At 45.4% G+C, this 19,354-nt stretch overlaps 1 protein-coding gene across 1 annotated transcript; it reads left to right on the forward strand.

Annotated features, from left to right (window-relative positions):
• Positions 1 to 4,159: 4,159 nt before the first annotated feature.
• SPN (sialophorin) lies at positions 4,160 to 17,209 on the forward strand. The gene is made up of 3 exons (XM_084805838.1): positions 4,160 to 4,274; positions 5,037 to 5,199; positions 13,402 to 17,209. Exon 3 carries the CDS (start codon positions 13,469 to 13,471, stop codon positions 14,699 to 14,701), a length of 1,233 nt encoding a protein of 410 aa, XP_084661964.1. The 5' UTR covers positions 4,160 to 4,274; positions 5,037 to 5,199; positions 13,402 to 13,468; the 3' UTR covers positions 14,702 to 17,209.
• Positions 17,210 to 19,354: the final 2,145 nt, after the last annotated feature.

The raw sequence follows: 19,354 nt of genomic DNA on the forward strand, positions 1-19,354 counted from the left end.
TGAAGCAACGGTTCTGGCTACAGGCCTCCATGTTCTCGGGCCATGCCACAGTAATGAAACTACACCCCTCGATTACCTTCCATCACTCCAGCTTTCTATTTCCCTCATGTTGAAAAGATGAGTTTTATACTGGCCCTGCTGAAGATGCCCCCGCTCCCCATGAAAGTCCCCCCCCCCCGCCATTCCAGGAGACTGTGCTGAGGGAGATAAGAAGGGGAAACGGGGGCATTACACCAGCCTTCTTGTGAGATTTTTTTCTTCTTCCCTCCTCATATCATTTTCCTTGTGCCTTATCTTTTTAGATTGTGAGCCTGTGGGCAGGGACTGCCTTGTTTTTACTGTTTATATGTAAGCCACTCTAAGAGCCATTTTGGCTGAGAAGCAAGAAAAATACTTTACATGCATACATGCATATGCCATCATGTCCTTGAAAACACATAAAATAAAAGGTCTGGATTAACACACATAACATTCCCCCCCCCCTCCCCGGCCCAGCCCTTCCTCCATCACACTTGTTTTGTCCTCTGCTGTTGAATATCATTCAACAGTTGCTGACATGAGCTTATTATCGGGCTGTCCCACATTGCTTCCACCCTCACTCTTGCTGGTTCCCTTAGTACTTTCATTTCCCCACCCCCTTGGCCCTGCTTCTCCTTTGCCTTGAATGGCACCCTGCCATGCCAAAATGAAGCAGGTGAAAATGCTCCACCCACCCACCCCCAACAGACATCATGCTATCTCTAATGCCAGAAGGAGCGTCTTTGGCTAAATCTTAACAATTCAGGCTGCTGTTAAAGGTCAATGGAAAAGTCACTGTCCCTACTCTCACATTCCTGGGTAGCTGGAGGCATTGGGGGGTGGGGGGCAAAGATTAGGGGCAAAAGCAAGTAACTATTATTACACAAAAATAAGATTTGATTGATTGCATCTCTATACCACTTAATAGCTGAAGCTCTCTGGGCAGTTCACAAAAGTTAAAACCATAAAATACAACAACATGAGAAAACGTAATATAAAACTTGTTAAAAGTTTTAAACGACAATATAAAACGACAATGTAAAAGCAATATAAAGATTTACAATTAGAATAGCAGATTCAAAAACAAGGGAAAAAACTGAATGACTTTAAAAGCCTGGGAGAATAAAAAGGCCTCTACCTGCTGGTGAAAAGACCATGATCTAGATGCCTCGTGAACTTCTCTGGGGAACTTCTCTGGGGAACGCATGCCCCCATGACCTCACCTTAGTAGCCACTGACCTCACTTCATTTGGTGGGGGCAAGATGATCTTAGGGTTCGGGCAGATAGTTTGTGTGAGTTTGCCCTTCCAGTTAGAAGGAGTTTGCTCTCCTTAACTCCAGCTAGAAGGGTTAGGGTTGTGCACCTGCAAACACACCTGTGCTCCCTAGGCTGAAGGGATGTTATCTCCCTCAAGCTCTGATGTGTCTCTCATTGAAAAGCATGGGGAAACTCTACCCAGCTATCCGGAGACCACCTCTGAACTAGGGATGTACTGATTTATTTAAATCCATTCCATCTGTGTTCCTTGGATTGTCAAGCATCTTTTGTTCTGTCATCCTTATTGATGGAAATGTTTTTTTAAATCAGAATTTCATTCTACTTGCGCTAATTCACATTAGCTGTAATTTGCGCTTGAGTAGTTGTGCACTTGTGCTAATGCAAATTAGTGCAACCCCCCCCCCCCCGCAATGAACAAACGATCCACAAGTCCACAGAATCCACGTGACTCGGAAAAAACAAGTCTGCTCTGGAATCTGCAAATTGGATTAATAGAAATCCAAACTCATTTGAATTTGTTGCAGATTTCTCTGACATGCCTACTCCTAGCCATGGCTCCCATTGATGGAACTTCAACCTACTGTCCTGGAATATCAACAAAGGATAAGGCCTAAGAAAGAAAAGGTCACAGCAGCTGTAAAACACCATGAAGTTAAGTCCTGTAACTGCTCATCAGTGGGAGTTCGGAACTGGGGAGAAATCTGTTCAGTTTGCATTTTAATGCGAATTTACCTAATTCCACACTTTCAGACCACTATGCAAACCAAAACCCAGTTATTCTTAGAAATTCGCACTTTGCCAAAATTTGCAATGGAGTTCTCCAACCCCAAAAATGCATATATTCAGAAAAATATTACCCCCAAATGCATTATATTAGATAAATTCCTTGCAAAAAAATCTGTATTATAGGCAAAACTGTATACAAATATGCATGTCTTTAAAGAAATATGGACAAAAAATGCTTTTGAATTTTCATGTGAACTTTAAAAATTGTTCACAGTTCAAGATAAACCAAACTTAAGGCTGGAGAAATTCGCAAAGTTTCAGATGAACTGAAGACTAGAAAAAATGAGAAAACGAGACAACAGAAATTGACAGATTTGTCCATCTCTAGTGGGAATGTAGTTCAGTAGCATGGTGTAAGACGTCCTGAGTTCAAATCCCAGCTTCTCCTTGTTTGGGGAGGAGGCATAACTCAGTGGTGGAACAGCCTTTCCCAACCTGACACTGTCCTGAGCTTTTGGACTACATGGCCAAGAATCAACATGGCCAAAACTCAGGGATCACAGGGATTGTAGCCTAAAACATCTGGAGGGCTCTCAGTTGGGAAAGGCTGTGGTAGAGTATCAGCTTTACTTACAGAAGGGCCCAAGATCAACTTCCTTTCCAGTAAAAGGATTAGAAAGGGGGGGGGGTGACTGCCTACAGCGTTGTGGGCTGACTCTGAGTAGGCAATATTAGAAGACATGGATCACTGATTTGGCTCAGTATAAGCCAGTGTCACATTTCCTCATTTTAAAAACAGCACCAAGCATGACTTCATCTGACTGTGGGTTATTAGGGAGGAAATAAATCTATTTTATTAAAACATACATTTAAGGTGCAATCCTATGCATGTTTAGACAGAAAAAGCCCTACATCTCCCAGCATTCCCAGGCCAGCCACGCTGGAAGTTGTAGGACTTTTTTCTGTCTAAACATGCATAGGATTGCACCCTTAATTTATATGGGGAATTGCTGGGCACAGCACAGTTGGTTGTTTTGGATTGCTTCGCATTACTGGGATTGTATTTAATGTTTATAGCAGGGGTGCAGAACGTGGGAACAGAATTACTTGATTTCCTTTGTCTTTTTTAATGTCCATAACTTAAAAGATCAGATTTTAACATAATGTGATTTTAATAGGTAGTGTTTCTTAGTTTCTTGAATTTTGTCCTTGGTTGTGTGCTCTCACTGGGGTGTTTGTTTTCTTTTTAAATAGCATAATGTTAAAACAACAATAGAAACTATGAAGGGATGTGATGAGGAAAAAACACACCACAGATCTGGGGTGGACCAGAAAGGAACCCTCTGCTCTCTATGATCAAGGTGGTCCTACACACATACAATTTACATGCATACAAAATGCATATGGGACAATAACCACACATGTAGTGGGTACCATGTGTGTATGGGTACCCAAAACCTAGTAGGGCATTCCAACTTAACAGCAATTGTTTGATAATATTTTCAGTGGAGGCTGGTGTCTCTGATGTCAGTGGGATGGTGAACCCATTCCGGGTTTTACTCAGAACTCTAAAGGAGCTATCCAAGAGTTCTGACTCTTTCTGACTGAAACCTGGAGTGGATGCACCATCCCACTTGCACTGGAGCCACCATCCCCAATGAATATTTTATTTTTATATTATTTAGTGCTAGTCCAAGACCTGCTTTTGCCTGATACAGAGTCCAAACATATCCCTCTGTATGAGGGCTGGCCCTGCTTCTATGTATTCATTTAGAGAATATGCTTGTTTAGAAAATACAAAATTCTCAACAAAATTAAAAAGAGATACAGTCTAATGCACAAATAAAACCACTGAAACGAACCGTGAGTAGAAAGGCCAAGTGGCAGCCAATAAAACCACACAAAGTCAGTTTGGCACATCAAAACATCGAATAGATAGGTCTTTTAAAACCTCTTTAAAAGGGCCAAGATTCTGAATCCCAGCAGGGTCCCATCATCTCCGTGTCAGTTGCTGGAGGAGGAATGAACCATCAAGAAGTTTGTGAACTGAACGTTCAGAGATGAACCTTCTGAACATGGTTCAGAAGACACTCCCTTGAGCAGCAATAAGGGGAAGACTTGCCGAAAGAGATAAGCGCTTGACAGTTTTGAGATATACTCCTTTAATCCATCAGCTGCCTCGCAGCTGTGCAGACGCATAGAGAAGGTCTTTACCACTCTTAATACAACCAGGAAGACAGATCATTGCCCGGTATGGTGAAGCCCCTCCATCTGCCTCTTCTCTGTTTGTGCTGTCCCCTCCCCTGCATCTGTGTTCACTTTCCAACAGAAACCTGGGCTTGGGAACTGCGTGTTTTCATCATAATGTTTCATTCCACCCTGTGTTTTAGCCATTTTTTCTCTTGCCCCTTTGTTCTATTTCTTTCCTATCTTGTCTATATGTGTGTACATGTTGGGGAAGATTCACCTGTTGGATTTCTGCCTGCCACACAGCTATTAAAGGCACAGGAGTCCTGCTAGTAATGAAAAGGGGAGAACTTACTTTCTTCAGGTACTGTGAGGTTGTCTGATTCTCTGTTATGGATGCAGGAGATATTGGTAGGGACATTCTACTTACTGTTGAAGGAAATGCACTCTGCACAAACTCAGAGGCACTCCTGCTTTTCATATGTCTGGAGATAATCCTGGCATTGTAAAAAATAATGATAATATTTATTCATTCATTTATGAAATTCATTACCTATTTTTCATTATAAAATAATCCTAAAGTGGGCTACAAATCCACTAAAGCACAGTAAAATCATACAACATTGACCAATAAAACAGGTGGTCCTTGGTTGCAATAGAGCCCTAGATGCAACCTATATCCCTACACTTCCCTACCCTTGGACTTGGGTCTACATGCCTGTTCCCCACCCACCCTGATCAGCAGAATGGGTGGAATTAACAATGTTGCCACCCCACAAAGCCACTTCCTCTATGAATATAACCGTTACTTCTTCTTCATTTTCAGTATTTCTTCACCGTCACCACCTTCTTGGTTTCATTCACTCCTTCCTGCCCAGCCAAGCGAAAAAGTGGGGAGAAGGAAGGCAACACTGAAGCTTGCCAGGAAAGAACCTTCCCTCAAAAGCAGGAACTGGTCCCACCCTTGCGTGAAGCCATCCTAGTGAAAGGTAGAATGGGGTGGGGTGGGGTAGGTGGGAATACCTTATTGGGCTACAACAACATCGAGGAGTATCCTGTGGAAAGGTGGGGGGGTAGGGAAAGGTGGGGTATATCTGCTGAACGGAGAGGTGTGCCGATGTTTTTTTTAAATAGTATTGATTGGGTTTTCATCCTTCCCTTTCTTCAGGGAGCTCAGGGTGGCATGTGTGGCCTCCAGTTTATCCTCACAACAATCCTGTGAGATAGGTTAGGTCAAGAGATAGTTAGTGATAGTTATCCAGCCAGCCTCACAGCTGTTTGGGGATTTGAACCCAGGTCTGAATGAAATGCTTTACACATTGTGCCAGCTTTCCCCAACCCAGCTCTCTCCAGCTGTGTTGGACTGCAACTCCCATAATCCCCAGCCAGCATAGCCATGCTGGTTGGGGATGATGGGGACTGTAGTCCAACACAGCTGGAGGACGCCAGGTTAGGGAAGGCTGCACTACAGCGTAGTGGGATTCAGAGACGTGTTAGCATAATTGGGCTGGCAGAGCAGAGGAGAAGGGTGGCGGCGACGGGCAGAGAACACATTGTACCAGGGCCAGCTCTGCCATGCAGCAGGGCGATGCCACCTGCTTCAGACAGCAGTGTGAGAGAGGGATACATCAAGGCAGGAACTGGACATTTCAAAGCATTGGCCCTAGCAGGAGAGGGGCTCACTTGGGCTCCGCTTCAGGCAGTAAAACATCTTGGGCTAGCACAGCATTATTGAACAGATGGCACGTGGATTTGCCACTTTTTTTGTCTGGCAAGGCTCATGTGCCTCCAACAGATGGGTCACATATAGAAATTCAACAGATACAGTATTCCCTTGTGCTGTTGGTGGTGGAGGGAACAGGACTTGCAGCACCTGCTAATTTTCTACAATTCATGCAGTTGTTAAAGGTACAGGGAGCCCCGTGAGAGCTGAAGCTGGCATTCCTATATAGCTTTAATGGGACCAATAATGGCCTCCAGTTCAACTCTTTCTTGCCTGTAGCCCTCATGCCAGACTATCGCCACATAGCCTTCCGCAATTATGTTTTCCAGCTCTCATAAGCCAGGCTCCTTGATAGCTTGCGCAAAGTTTTTTTTTTAATGCATTTATTTATTTATTTAAAATTATTTTTAGGCCAGCTTATTTAAGGCTGGAAGCTTTTCAGGGCTCCTTGTGCCTTGAGCAAACGGGTGCTGCATTTTTCTGTAGTGGGTTCTGGCCACCTTTCTTACTATCTTCTCTGCTCATAAAAAGCATGTGCCACAGAGCTTCTATATATTCTGCATCATTTTTCTCAGTGTCGCCATTTTCAAGCCACAAAAAATGAGTGAAAGTGTCTACCTTCCCTGAGTTTCCCCCACCCCCGCTGAGAGGGTCGCTTCAGAAATGACAAAGAAGTACCGGCAGGTGCTACACAACTGGACTTTGCGTCTTCCGCCTGCCTTTCCTGCGTAACACCCCAAGCGGGAACTCACACATCCCTCACTAGGAGATGTGAGAATTCCCCTTTTCGACGCTGCGCGGGAAAAGCACAGAGAGGATATACATGAGGCATCTCCAGGATATTATTCCAGAACATTCCACTGACTCAGGGCCATCCCTGCAATGCAGTAGAGTGAAGCAACCTGCTTCAGACGGCACCGTGGGGGTGTGTGGGGTGGATAGATGAAAACAGGAATAGGTATCTTTCTGAATAGCGCAGCAAGACATTTTGAAGTGTGAGCCCTAGTGGGGCAGCAGGGAGCGGGAGAGGTGGCATATGGGCTCTGCTTCAGGCAGAAACCTATCTTGGGCTGGCATTGATGTGACCATTCAGCTTTAAAAAAAAAACATTTCTAGGCTTTTAAATTACAAAAGAGAAGCATTCAGAGAATCATTCAAAGAAGAAGTGGCATGGTGGGTGGGAGGGAGAGGTCCTTTACTTCGGCCTGCATGACTCAACTGCCACCTGGCCCCTCCCCTCTCAGAGTCCCCTCAGCAGGCAGCCATTTTACAGGAGTCGGAGAGCCTGCTTTGGCTTGCTTTGACCTGGTTGTATTTCATATTTCTTTCGTTAGTTGCCTCGAGTTAGTTTTTTGTACTGAAAAACGAACAAAAAAGGCAAGGAAGGCAGGATTGAAATATAATAAACAAAACAAACACAAAAGCAGCAGCATTCTACCCAATGGCTCAGTAAATAAGTAAATAAGTTCATAGTCTAAATGGCTTCGGAGTCAGACCAGGATATTTAAATGGGTGTACCCTCTCATATTCAATTCAACAGGGAAAGCTCTTCTGTCCTGAAAATATCTGACGTGAGATTGGCTGGGACGCATAAGGGCCTTTTCTCTGTGGTTGTGCCTCTGCATCTCCCTGCCTGGGTGGAGGTGGGGTGTTTACATTGCCCTTTTCTCAGTGGTTGTTCACTGTCTCATGACTTCTGGCAGCCGTTTGCACCATCAAATTGATGACCTCCGGTGACTCCCTGTCAGCATACACATACATACACACACACACACACATTTAATAAAATAAAATTCATCTCCAGGGAGTCAACTAAAGTATATATTGGGTTGGATTCCGTTTTATGCTGGATCAACTTCAATGACAGAAGTGGACTTCCCCACCCCTAGGCCATTTCCTAGGGCCGCTTCCTAGGTCGCTCTTGGTATCCATTTAACATCACAGCTACTGATGAGGGCAGAAGCCAAAATGTTTAGCTCTAAATATATTTTTAAGTTACTCTGTTGTTAGCCTATCTGTCTTTCTTATATATTTCAACTCAAGACTGACTGCATCCATAGAGCCTCCTTGTTGCTTTGCTCTTATGCTGCCTTATACCTCCTTCTGTCCCACCCTGCCCCCTGCCCCCAGTAAATAATCTGCTGTCTGTTAGAGTTGGATCCAGGCTTAGTCAGAGTAGACCCACTGAAATCAGTGGGAGATAAGTTAATCTAGGTTCATTCCCACTGACTAAGTCAGATCCAACTCTGTGCCTTTTAATTGATTGGGTTCTTTTGGTGGTGGTGGTTTTAACGTTTTGTTATGAGCCACCTTGGGCTTTTTAAAACAAAACAAAACAAAAAGGTTCTTAGTGTTTTAACAAACAAACCAATGCAAAGTATGTTAATAGAATACCCTCCAACATTTCAGACAGGAAACTAGGGAATCTTTTCTAGTACACTTCTTACACTCCCATCCTCACGCTCAGCCCCATGACACTTTTCCAAATCTGCGTAGTCCCTTTGTCCATGAAGTATGTTTACATGCAGAGGCACTAAGGACAAAAATGCTGCCAGTTCCACTTTGGTGGATTTAACTTCTAGAAACCCACAGGAGGAAGCTGTAACCTGAAGAAAATCAACTCCAGTTCACAAGTGAGGACACTACCTTTCCCCCCCTTTAAATCCCCCCAGAGTGAAAGAAGGATATATTAAGGGTGGTGTTTTACCAGGGGAAGTCACAAAAAGAAAAAAAGGAAAAGCAGGGACTGTCCCAGACAAATAAGAACAGTCAGAATATATGGAAGTAAACCTACTCTTTCTCCTTCCTTGTGTTCTGGCCAAAAGCTCCGACTGACAAGCAGCAGATAAGCACCCTGGGCCTGAAACACCCATGCCGCAAACAAATTGCTCCATTTTCAACTAACTCTCCAGTTACTCTCTTTTACAGTTTACTGCAGTCTTGCCCATGTTGGGGCCCTCCAGAGCTCTTGGGCCATAATGGTTGCTGGCCTGCTGGCTGGGGATGATGGAAGTTGTATTCCAACACATCTATGGGGCACCAGCTTGGGGAAGCTTGCTGTATACCATGTGGGCAAGTTTTCCTCCTCCTTTAGGTAGCAAACCTTCTATTTCCATCTTTTTTTCTGGCGTAGGGAGGGGCACACCCTCCTGGCCTTGTGCTCTTAGATAGCATCCCCCTATATGTCTTTTTAATTATTTATTATTACATTCCAATGCCCCCTTTTTTTCTCTTGCAAGGAACCCAAGGCAGCTTACATGGTCCTCTTCCTCCTCTCCATTCTATCCTCACAACAACCCTGTGAGGTAGGTTAGGCTGAGAGTCAGTGACTGGCCCAAAATCGAACTTCATGGCCAAGTGGGACTAGAACCCCAGTCTCCTGAGTCCCAGTCTAAAACTCTAAGCACTACACCACACTGGCTCTCATGTTTTCTGGCTGTGTCTAGTTTTTAAGGTCCCCGACGGCACTGGGACTGCTTCCAGATGAGACTTTTGTTGTGCAATTGCTCTGCCTCATTCGCAGGATTTTTACAGGGGGTCCAGATGACATCATCTTCCACTTGTACGCCTCTCATGTTTTCCCGCCACTTCTACCATCCTTTTCCTTACTAGAAAGAATCCATTAAGGTGTGGGAGACAGAATAGTGCACAGTTTCTTTTGCATAGTAGTGCTAGGGAGCTTTCTATCTAGGACAAGAGTCTTGAACCTCTTTCAGCCCAAACTGAATTTCGGAGAAACTGTGTGTGTGTGTGTGTATGTGTGTGTGCGCGTGCGCGTGTGTGTGTGTGCGCGTGTGCATGTTGGGGTGCATTCCAGTGGTGGGCATAGCTGAAGGGAAAAGGGGCTGGGCCATCAATACCAAAAATGCCTGCACATTTTAACTTAAACCTCTCACTGCCAGTAAGAAAGCCATAGGAGAGGCATTTCAGTCTTTTAGAATGGGGGAAAAACTGTGCCAAAGCTGGGGAGCCACCAGATAAGCAATGGTCAGGGGAAAGGGGGGTGACCAGGGAAAGGGGGTCCATAGCCATCTGGAGAATCCCAGAGGGCTGGATTGGGACTCTAGGAGGGACAGATTTTGCCCTCAGGCCTGAGGTTCAATCAGTGGAGACAGGTGGCTCTGATGTCAGTGGGGCGGTGACTCCGCTCTGGGTTTCAATCAGAACTAGCTAGAACTCTCAAGGAGCTATCTGCACCTTGGATAGGCCCTTCAGAGTTCTGGCTGGTTCTGACTGAAAACCGGAGCAGATTCGCTGCCTCACTGACATTGGAGCCACCAGGCTCTACTGGGTTCAACACTCCTAATCTAGCAGCACCCTGGGACATTTTTTGCTTAGACAAATTAAGATTGGTGAACTCCTTCACAGTGGCAGAATGGCCCTGTGTAATGGGCCTCAGCAGGTGCCTAGCAATGCCAACTCCTGGCGCCAGCCCTGGAGCTGGGACTGGGAGTTGCAGGGCTGTGCTTGGGTCCAAGGAGTGAAGAGCTGTCAATTGATGGTAGTGACAGGAAGGGGTTTCTGTAAGGTCTGGAATGGTAGCACATTAGGATTGGATGGCAAGGTATAATTCTGAGACATCAACCATGGTTCTCCTACTATTCGCTTCCTTCCCCGCCAAAATGAGTTGGGTTTGCAGTAGAGATCAAAAGTGTGTCCCTACTGAGGTGGGGAGATTTTGTCCCTCCTCCAACTCATTTTTGAGTTCAGAAGCCCTGATTACAGGGCTGGCGTCAAGGGTAGTCATGTTTGGGCACCTGCTGAGGGCCCAGACTCTGGCAGGGAACCACTGACGAAAGCCCTCTGGAGTTGTTCTTCCTCTTCACCATTGCAACCTGGTTCACTTGCCTCTCATTCTGGCCCAGATAATGGTGGGAGTGAAAAGGAGGAGCAGCAGATGCCACTGCCTACTTGCTCCCTGGCTCTCCGCCTGTCAAGCAAGCAAGTGGTAGCAATGATGAGAAGGAGGATGAGAAGCAAGAGTAGCTGGTGACAATGGCGGTGAAGGCAGGCTCACTGGGGGAGGGGGCCCATAGAGGGTGTCTTGCCTCATGGCCCTCAAAAACTTGGAGCTGGAACTGCCTGATCAGCTTTGATGGTCAGTGACTCTCCGAGGCCTACAGAAGACACATTTTGCAGACCTGCTCACTGAAATTTTTAAAGGCAATCAAACAAACTTTGAACTGCTTGAGTATGGGACATTTTGCATGCAAAGCATGCATCCAACCCCCCAGGCCTGACCTCAGAAAAATGGCCAGTTCAAAAATATAGAAGACATTTTCGACAACTTTCCCCAACTGGGCACCCTCCGGACATGTTGAACTGCAACTCCCACCATCCCCAGCCATGCTGGATGGGGATGTGGGAGTTGTAGTTCAGCATGTCCCGTGGGCCCCCTGTTGGGGAAGGCTGGTCTGTGATGTGGTCACATTAAAACTGAAGGCGGAAATCTGGATCATGGAATCACATATGCTGGAGCTTCTCTCCCTGCCCACACCCCCTCCCCCAACCCAATCTGCCTTTTTCAGCTATCAGCCTGTGCCACACCTTCCTGTTGTGATCCCTGACTTCTGTTTGCCCGTTAGGCTCACTTCCTTGCCCCCCCCCTTTAAAAAAAAATCATTTTCAATTCCTTGTTATGCTTCAGTCAGGGTAAGATTTGAGGAGGCCACAAGTCAGTGTGGTTGTAGGGAGTGGGAAATTTGTCTGGCGCTTCTACTTATGGCCATCACCACCACCCTCTCTGGGATGGTTGTAGCTACAAGGTTCTGCCCCAGAAACCAAACAGCCAGTGCTCCTGTCCCTGTCCCTTGAGATTCCCCCTGGCATGGAGCTTTAATTTTATAAACTCTCCCACATTTTCCTTGCATATCCATCTCTGTATTCACCACAAGATTCTGCTCTTGTAGATCTGCATGCAACCCTCTCATCTCTTTCTTTCTTTCTTTCTTTCTTTCTTTCTTTCTTTCCTTCCTTCCTTCCTTCCTTCCTTCTGCTCATATCCCCCATAGCGCCAAGAAAGTAGTAAGGACGGGTAGAGTAGGGAACTGTGATGTGCAGGATACTTGGCTCAATCCAGCAGGCCTTTGTAACACCTATGGCCCAACCCTGCCCTGTGCTGGTGCCGGCATGAGTAGAAACTTTGAGAAATCAGGTAAGTGAAAGCAGCCACGATTATCATGAGCTCAGGCGTATACGGTTATGGCACATTTAGGAAGGGTTGTCAAAACAAAGCTCAGAGTCTCAAAAAGCTGAATTATGTACCATTCTGTACTTTTTCTGCACTTGTGTAGAATTGTGGAATACATGCTGTCCAGAGGACAATTCATACGAACATTTTAAGATGATGAAAATAAGTTGAAATCATCATCATTAAAAAAAATGTTTGCCCTCCTCTGGGCACACAATGCAGTTGCTTTACTGCCTACCCACAAACCAAATTACAGCCTCACCATAAAGTTTTGGAAAGCAGCTCAAGCGTTGACATGGTAAAATGTGGTTGCATGGTGACAGTACTAGAAACTGATGTATCATGCAGCATACATCTAGTGAAGGAGGAAATTAGCTCTCAGACTTCATCGATTTCACTCAGAGATGGTTCTATAAACAAACAGAAATCTTAGAAATCTTGGCCCTAATCCAGTCCTGCTGGATCAGACCAAAGGCCCATCTAGTCCAGCGTTGTGTTCCAACAGTGGCCAACCAGATGCCTTAGGGGAAGCCCAGAAGCAGGACATGACAGCAATAGCTCCAGGTCATGTTCCCCAGGAATTGGTACACAGAGGCTTACTGCCTCTGATAAAGGTAAAGGTGTCCCCAGCCAGTCGTGTCCGACTCTAGGGTGCAGTGCTCATCCCCGTTTCTAAGCCGAAGAGCCAGCGCTGTCCGAAGACACTTCCGTGGTCATGTGGCCAGCGTGACTGAACACCGAGGTGCATGGAACGCTGTTACCTTTCCTGCCGAGGCGGTACCTATTTATCTACTTGCAATTTCTTGCTTTCGAACTGCTAGGTTGGCAGAAGCTAGGACTGAAGATGGGAGCTCACTCCATCACGCAGCACTCGGGTCTCGAACTGCTGTCCTGCCGACCTTCTGGTCTGCAGTTCAGCGTCTTAACCACTAAGCCACCGCAGTCCCACTGCCTCTGATACTGGAGGTAATATATAGCCATCATTACTAGGAGCCATTGATAGCCTGGTCCTCCATGAGTTTTTGCACATGTCTCATGACCCAGTCAGAAGCAGATGGTGATGTGCATTCCCATCCATGTTGATATACCTGGATGGGCATTATGATATGTGTCACCATATAATCTGTGCGTGATGCTCCCAATCCAGCAGGAGGATCTATGTGCAGCATCCTGCTTCTCTTGCTGGACTGGGGCATTTCTGCTTCTCATTTTAAAGCCCCCAGGTACTGAGGCTTCTTCTGGACATTAGTTTAACAACTTCCTCCATTTTCTTCTCAGGTTGCTCTTAGCCTTTGCTGTGCATGTTGCTAGCCAAAAGGGCCCTTGACTCCGGAGTTCTGCTGCCATGAAAACATCAAGATCCCTTCTCGGGCAAATAATTGGCTACAATGTGCCCTTTGGCTTCTTTATCCTTTTTATCATGGGCACAATTGTAGATGGTGACGCAGGAACTAACACCATGTTTTCTAGCTCACCGGATACGAACACCAATGATACCACAGCAATGCCTGTCCCAACTGGAGAAAACCGGGATGAAAGCCCTACAGCACAAACTAAGGAGGCGCATCGTAGTCCCTCGTTCCCTCATTCCCCGGGGGCCAATGCATCTGCTGTCCCCACATTCAGCAGCCAAGGCACAAGTTTAACAACCAAACTAATTAGAGATGTGACCCCGGTGATCAAGCCTTTGGTCTCAGATGTCAAAGTCACAGTGACAAAAGCATCCATTGCCCCTGCCCTCACAGTGACTCCAATTTTCCTAAATGACACTTCAGCTGAACACAAAACTATTGTGTCTATTTCAGTCAGCTCCACCCCCTCTAGCCAAGTGATCATGTCTACCAGAAAACCTGATGGAAAAATCACCGTTGTGAAGGGGAAGGCCTCCGTGGAAACAACAACCTCTGTCACCTTGGAGACTTTGCCTGACCTGGTAGTAATGGAGAAACCAGGACAGGCCTCTGCTGGAACAACAAGGACTGTCAAGGAACCAAGGCCAGGACAGACAGCAAATACTCCAGTACGTCCTCAACCAGATGCTGTCACAAAGCACGATACTAGCAACCATATTCTCTCGACCACGGCTTCTACCACAAAAGCACCAGTACCTGGTTCTTCCAGCACAAGTTCGTCAGGGAATAAACTTGGAATAATCTTGGCCATTGTCTTCTGCATCCTGGTACTTCTGGCCATCGTGGTTTTTCTGATTTTCAGGCACCAGCGCCACTCTGGCTCTACCGACTTCAAGAATAGATGGGCAGGGAAGGCACCACCACAAGATGACACGGGTGTAGATAGAGATGTAGAGCAAGGGGAAGTAACTGCTGGGGAAGGGGAGACGAGACGCAATACCCTCGTCACGTTCTTTGGCAAGCATCAGTCTAGGGTGCCCTCGATAGCTATGGAAGACATGAGTGGGAAAGGAGAAAGGGAGGAGACCGAGCAACTGCTTGACAGAGGTGCTGGCAGAGACCTCAGTTCAGAGGAGGAAGCCAATGGTAAACTAAAAGAATCCACCATGCCACCTTCTCAGGAGGCCTCCACTTCCAGCAAATCAGGAGGAGGCGCCTCCTCCTAAACAAGTAGCATAGGACACACCCACTTCTTAGACTCCTCCCATAGTAGAATGCTGCCATGGCCTACACTCCTTTCACTAGGTTAGGGTAGTCCAACTGCTTCTCTTTAACCCCATCCCTTGGTCCATTGTGTACTGGTGGAGGAGTGAAAGAGACACACCCTTGCACCACCATCATTCAGAAACGTCTCACCACATCCTTTTTCCTGTTTATATGGCCTCTGTAGGGTAGAGATGAATACAGAGAGAAATCAGGAGATCTGGTTTCCCAGCCATCTTCAGCTTAGACACAACAAACCTCATGTTAATTCTAGAGGATTAGGAGTTCGATTTATGTCTGAGTTTTTGGTAAGGGTCCATTTTGAGGAAGGGGCAGATATTGAGTCCTACTTTCATGTGTATAGCAGGGAAGGGGGAGAAAATCTAAGGCTGTGAAGAGGAGGGAAGTTGTGGTGGAAGAATAAGCATTGATACGGCTTTCTGTTTGTAGCAGAAAGTTTTGAAACTGTTCAGAAGGAATGCAAATGAACAAAACTTCAGTTTCAAAGTTTGGTGGGGAATGTTAACACATTCAAGTGAGAATAGGGTAATAAGCTTTCCCACTAACTCAAAATTTAATCCTGGCACCCTACCCAAAACCTATCTTTATATCAGCCTTCCAGCAACCAGATGCCCTTCAGATGTATTGGACTACGATCACTACTAGCCAGTGTGGCTGGCTGGGGATGATGAGAGTTGTAGTCCAATCCATCTGGAGGTCACCAGGTGGGGAAGTCTGCCTTATGTCCAGGCAGAGAGGCATTCTCTATGAAAGTTGGAAGCAAAATGTACATAGGTTTACATGCACACTTTTCTTATTTAATTCAAAGCATACCGCAGTGCATAGTCCTCTGCATCATATGATAAGTAGATGTTTTCAAGTAGCTGGTTGCTTTTTTTTCTGACTAAAGGGACCTTTGAAAAATATAGGGGCAAAACAGCCATTAAACAAAAGTAAGATTTATTTAGGAAAAACACAACATACATTCTACTATATAAGAAAAAAAACCATAAAATAGCATTTTAACTAGTATGTCATTGTAGCTACAGACATTAAAGTCCTGCCTCTGCCTTCAGTATAGTGCATATCAGAAGCCTTGGTAGGTTAAGCTTGCTCATCTTGTTAGACAATTGTTGTTTCTTTTTCTTTTTTTCTCTAGGAGAACATGCTCTGATCCTGAATGTCACAATCCCACATGGGACATAATAATCAATCACAAGTTACCTGGTTAACAACTGGGTAACTAATATACAGATAAATGACACGTTGTGCAGCCCTGTGTGTGCCTACTCAGAAGTAAGTCCCATTGAGTTCAACCAGATCTACTGCTAGGTAGGTTCATACAGGATTGCAGCCTGAACCAGAGTATAGATGCTCATAATTTCAAGTAGACATCAATCTCATCACAACAATGAGACAAGCCAAGATGACTAACAGCTAATATATATTCTGTATGCATTATCAAGAGGGTCAGAGAGTAGGATCGTGGATCTGTTTATCTGATGGTTGGGAATTCTAATCCATTTTAAAGAGCATGGAATTAGTGTTAGTCTGTAACAGTAAAAAAACCAATGAAAAGGCTTGCGGTAAAGACTAATGATTTATTATGGCATAAGATTCTGTGGATTATTATCCATTTAGGGTGCAATCCTATACAAGTTTAGAGAGGAAAAGGCATGGGGCATGCTGGCTGGGGCATGCTGGGAGTTGTAGGCTTTCCCCCGTCTAAACTTGCATAGGATTGCACCCTTAATCAGATGCATCTGAGGAATCATGGGCTCTAGTCCACAAAAGCTTGTGCCATAATAAATTTGTTAGACTTTAAGGTGCCACAAGACTCTGTGTTGTTCTTGCTGGAATCAAGAGGTGGTAATCATCTTGTACTAATGAATACAAAACAAAAGTGTGACCTAAACCGAATGGATTGTCATGGCTGTCTCTACAATGGGGGTGGGCAACTTCTGGCCCTCCAGATGTTTTGGCCTACAACTCCCATGATCCCTCACCATTAGCTTGGCCAGCTGCAGCTGATGGGAGTTGTAGGCCAAAACATCTGGAGGGCCACAAGTTGCCCACCCCTGCTCTAAGGGATCCTTACTGCAGTTTTCGGAAGGGGTTAGGGCACTGAAAGATTATAGGTCCCAAGGTTCCTTGGGGAGGGAAGTCAGGGTGATTATTCTGCTTTCGCCCCAATTTGGTTTTGCACTCGAAGTGCACCATTAGGGCGTAGCCCATCATGACATTCTCCTGCACAGGTTCCATTGGGAGCCAAGGAAGAGCTCATGTGCCATTTTCATACTTGTCTTTCTCCTTCATCCAGCTTCTTGATAACTCTGAGTAGAGTTCATTTTATATTGTGTTGCTGTTCGTTTCAGTTTCGTCCATTTGGGGGCTGAGATTTAATTTTATGCACACGTGAGGCTGTATTAAAGAGTATTGTGTATCAATAAAAACAATTAACTTCGGTTTAATGTTTTAGAGTCCAGTATATGATAATTGAACTCTTTCAATCAGTTCTGGCAATGTACCGTTACCTCTGTTCAAACCGGGCTGTAGGAATGGGCAGGGTGCATGAGTGCGTGCATGTGTGTGGAGAGCCTGGCCCCTCAGGGTATTTTCTAGGCCAGCTTTCCCCAACTTGGTGCCCTCCAGATGGGGCTGATGGGAGATGTTCAACTCCCATCAGCCCCAGCCAGCATTGCCAATGGTCAGGAATGCTAAGAGTTGTGATCCAAAACATCTGGAGGGCACCAGGTAGGGGAAAACACTTTCCTGAATTGAAAAAGTACAGGGGTCCACAAATCTTTTGGGTCAGTAGGCACATTTGAAATGTTGAGAGTGTGTCATGAGTGCTCTCACAAAATGGCTGCCATGGGGGGAGGTTTGTCCATTCACAAAATGGCTGCCATGGGAGGTTTCCCATTCACAAAATGGCTTCCATGGTGGACATGGCCCAATACAAAACACTCACTTCCCAGAAGGCAAATGACGCTCACAGACAAGTAACTTGGCCAAGGAGCTGAGTACAAGGCAAAGATGGGGTGTGAGCTCCAAATGTCAAATCACATATTCACTCCCACAAAGCATAACAAACTATCTATTTCACAAACGGCAAACTGCTGATGCTCAGAGAAACAAACACAGACACACACACTCACTTACAGGCCTCTCAATGTTTTGTGACTGGCCATGCCCACCATGGCAGCCATTTTATGAATGAGCAAGACCCCCTTGGCAGCCATTTTGTGAGAGTGCCTATGACACTCTAAATTCCAAATGTGTCCACTGACTCAAAAAGGTTAGGGACCCTTGTCCTAAATGAATAGTGTGGCTGAAGTCTCACAATTTGGGAATTATTCTTGCCCAAATCCCAATATGTCAATCATTTTGTTCCATACGGAAGACAAATGAATTTTCTGAAGCACCTATGAACAGGCTAAAGCTACAGCAACACCTGCTAACTACACTGTACTTGATTATTATCATCATAGCATTCATGATGTCTTAGGGTCCCCAACCTTTCTCAGTCAGTGGGCACATTTGGAATTTTGAGAGAATGTCATGGGCATCACAAAATGGCTGCCATGCTGGGTGTGGCCATGCATAAAACACCCATCTCCTAGAAGGAAAACCAGTGAGGCTAGTTGTGGTGGGGTCTCAGTTTGAAAGCACAAAACCACTCTCTTGAACTCAGTTTTCTGCACAAATCAATGAGGCCCAGAGACAAGTAACTTGGCCAAGAATGCCATGTGGGGACCCAAGGTATTCTGGGAAATAATGATGGTGCTGGAGACGGACACTTCGCCTTGCAGCATGTCAACCTCCAAATTGTTGTTTTTCAGTTAACAAAATAAAAATCAGGAGGGTGATAAGTGAGGTCTCCACCGGCACCACATTAATTAATTAATTAATTATCTTTTCTATAGTTCTTTACACCAGTGAAGGCTGTTGGCTGATGTCAGTGGGGCAGTGAATCTGCTTTGGGTTTCGGTCAGAACCAGTTAGAACTCTGACTGAAACCTGGAGCAGATTTAGTGCCTCACTGACATTGGAGCCAACAGCCTCCACTGCTTTACACTATGGAGAATTGTGCTTCACAATTCTCATCTCATTTCTCTTGCCATCATCCTTAGGTAGGCTAGTCTGATAGCTACTAGGGATTTTCCCAAAAAAATCCAGTTGAGATTCATGGCTGAAGAATACTCGCATATAGATCACTAACATTCTTGTACTACACAGCCCATACTAGAAGCCTAGACCTAAAAATCTGGCTGCGTGACTCAATTCAAGATGTCAGATTCTACCCATCCTATGCTGCAGTAACTTACAGAATTCCCTTATCAATGGTGATGGAGATAGGCCCTCATCTGTTGACCTTCCAGACAACTTATCTTTTATTGCATTTGTAGACCACTCCATGACTCCTCCCTGAGATGTTACTAGTTGTGCTGGGGATTAAACTCACTTGTCCCGAAGCTCACACCCTATCCACTGGAACTTTACTAAAAGCACAGTCCTATGCATGTTTACTCAGAAGTTAATCCTATTGTGTTCAATGGAACTTACTTCCAGGTCATTGTGCGTAGAATTGCAGCCTAAGTGTCTCATGAATGATG

Source organism: Heloderma suspectum, chromosome 6 (genome assembly GCF_057233095.1).
Source record: "Heloderma suspectum isolate Gila_16-S chromosome 6, 16-S_ref, whole genome shotgun sequence".
In the NCBI taxonomy this organism is placed as follows: domain Eukaryota; kingdom Metazoa; phylum Chordata; class Lepidosauria; order Squamata; family Helodermatidae; genus Heloderma; species Heloderma suspectum.

Coding starts and splice junctions, on each gene's coding strand:
- SPN (XM_084805838.1), top strand. CDS start 13,469: ATGAAAACATCAAGATCCCTTCTCGGGCAAATAATTGGCTACAATGTG.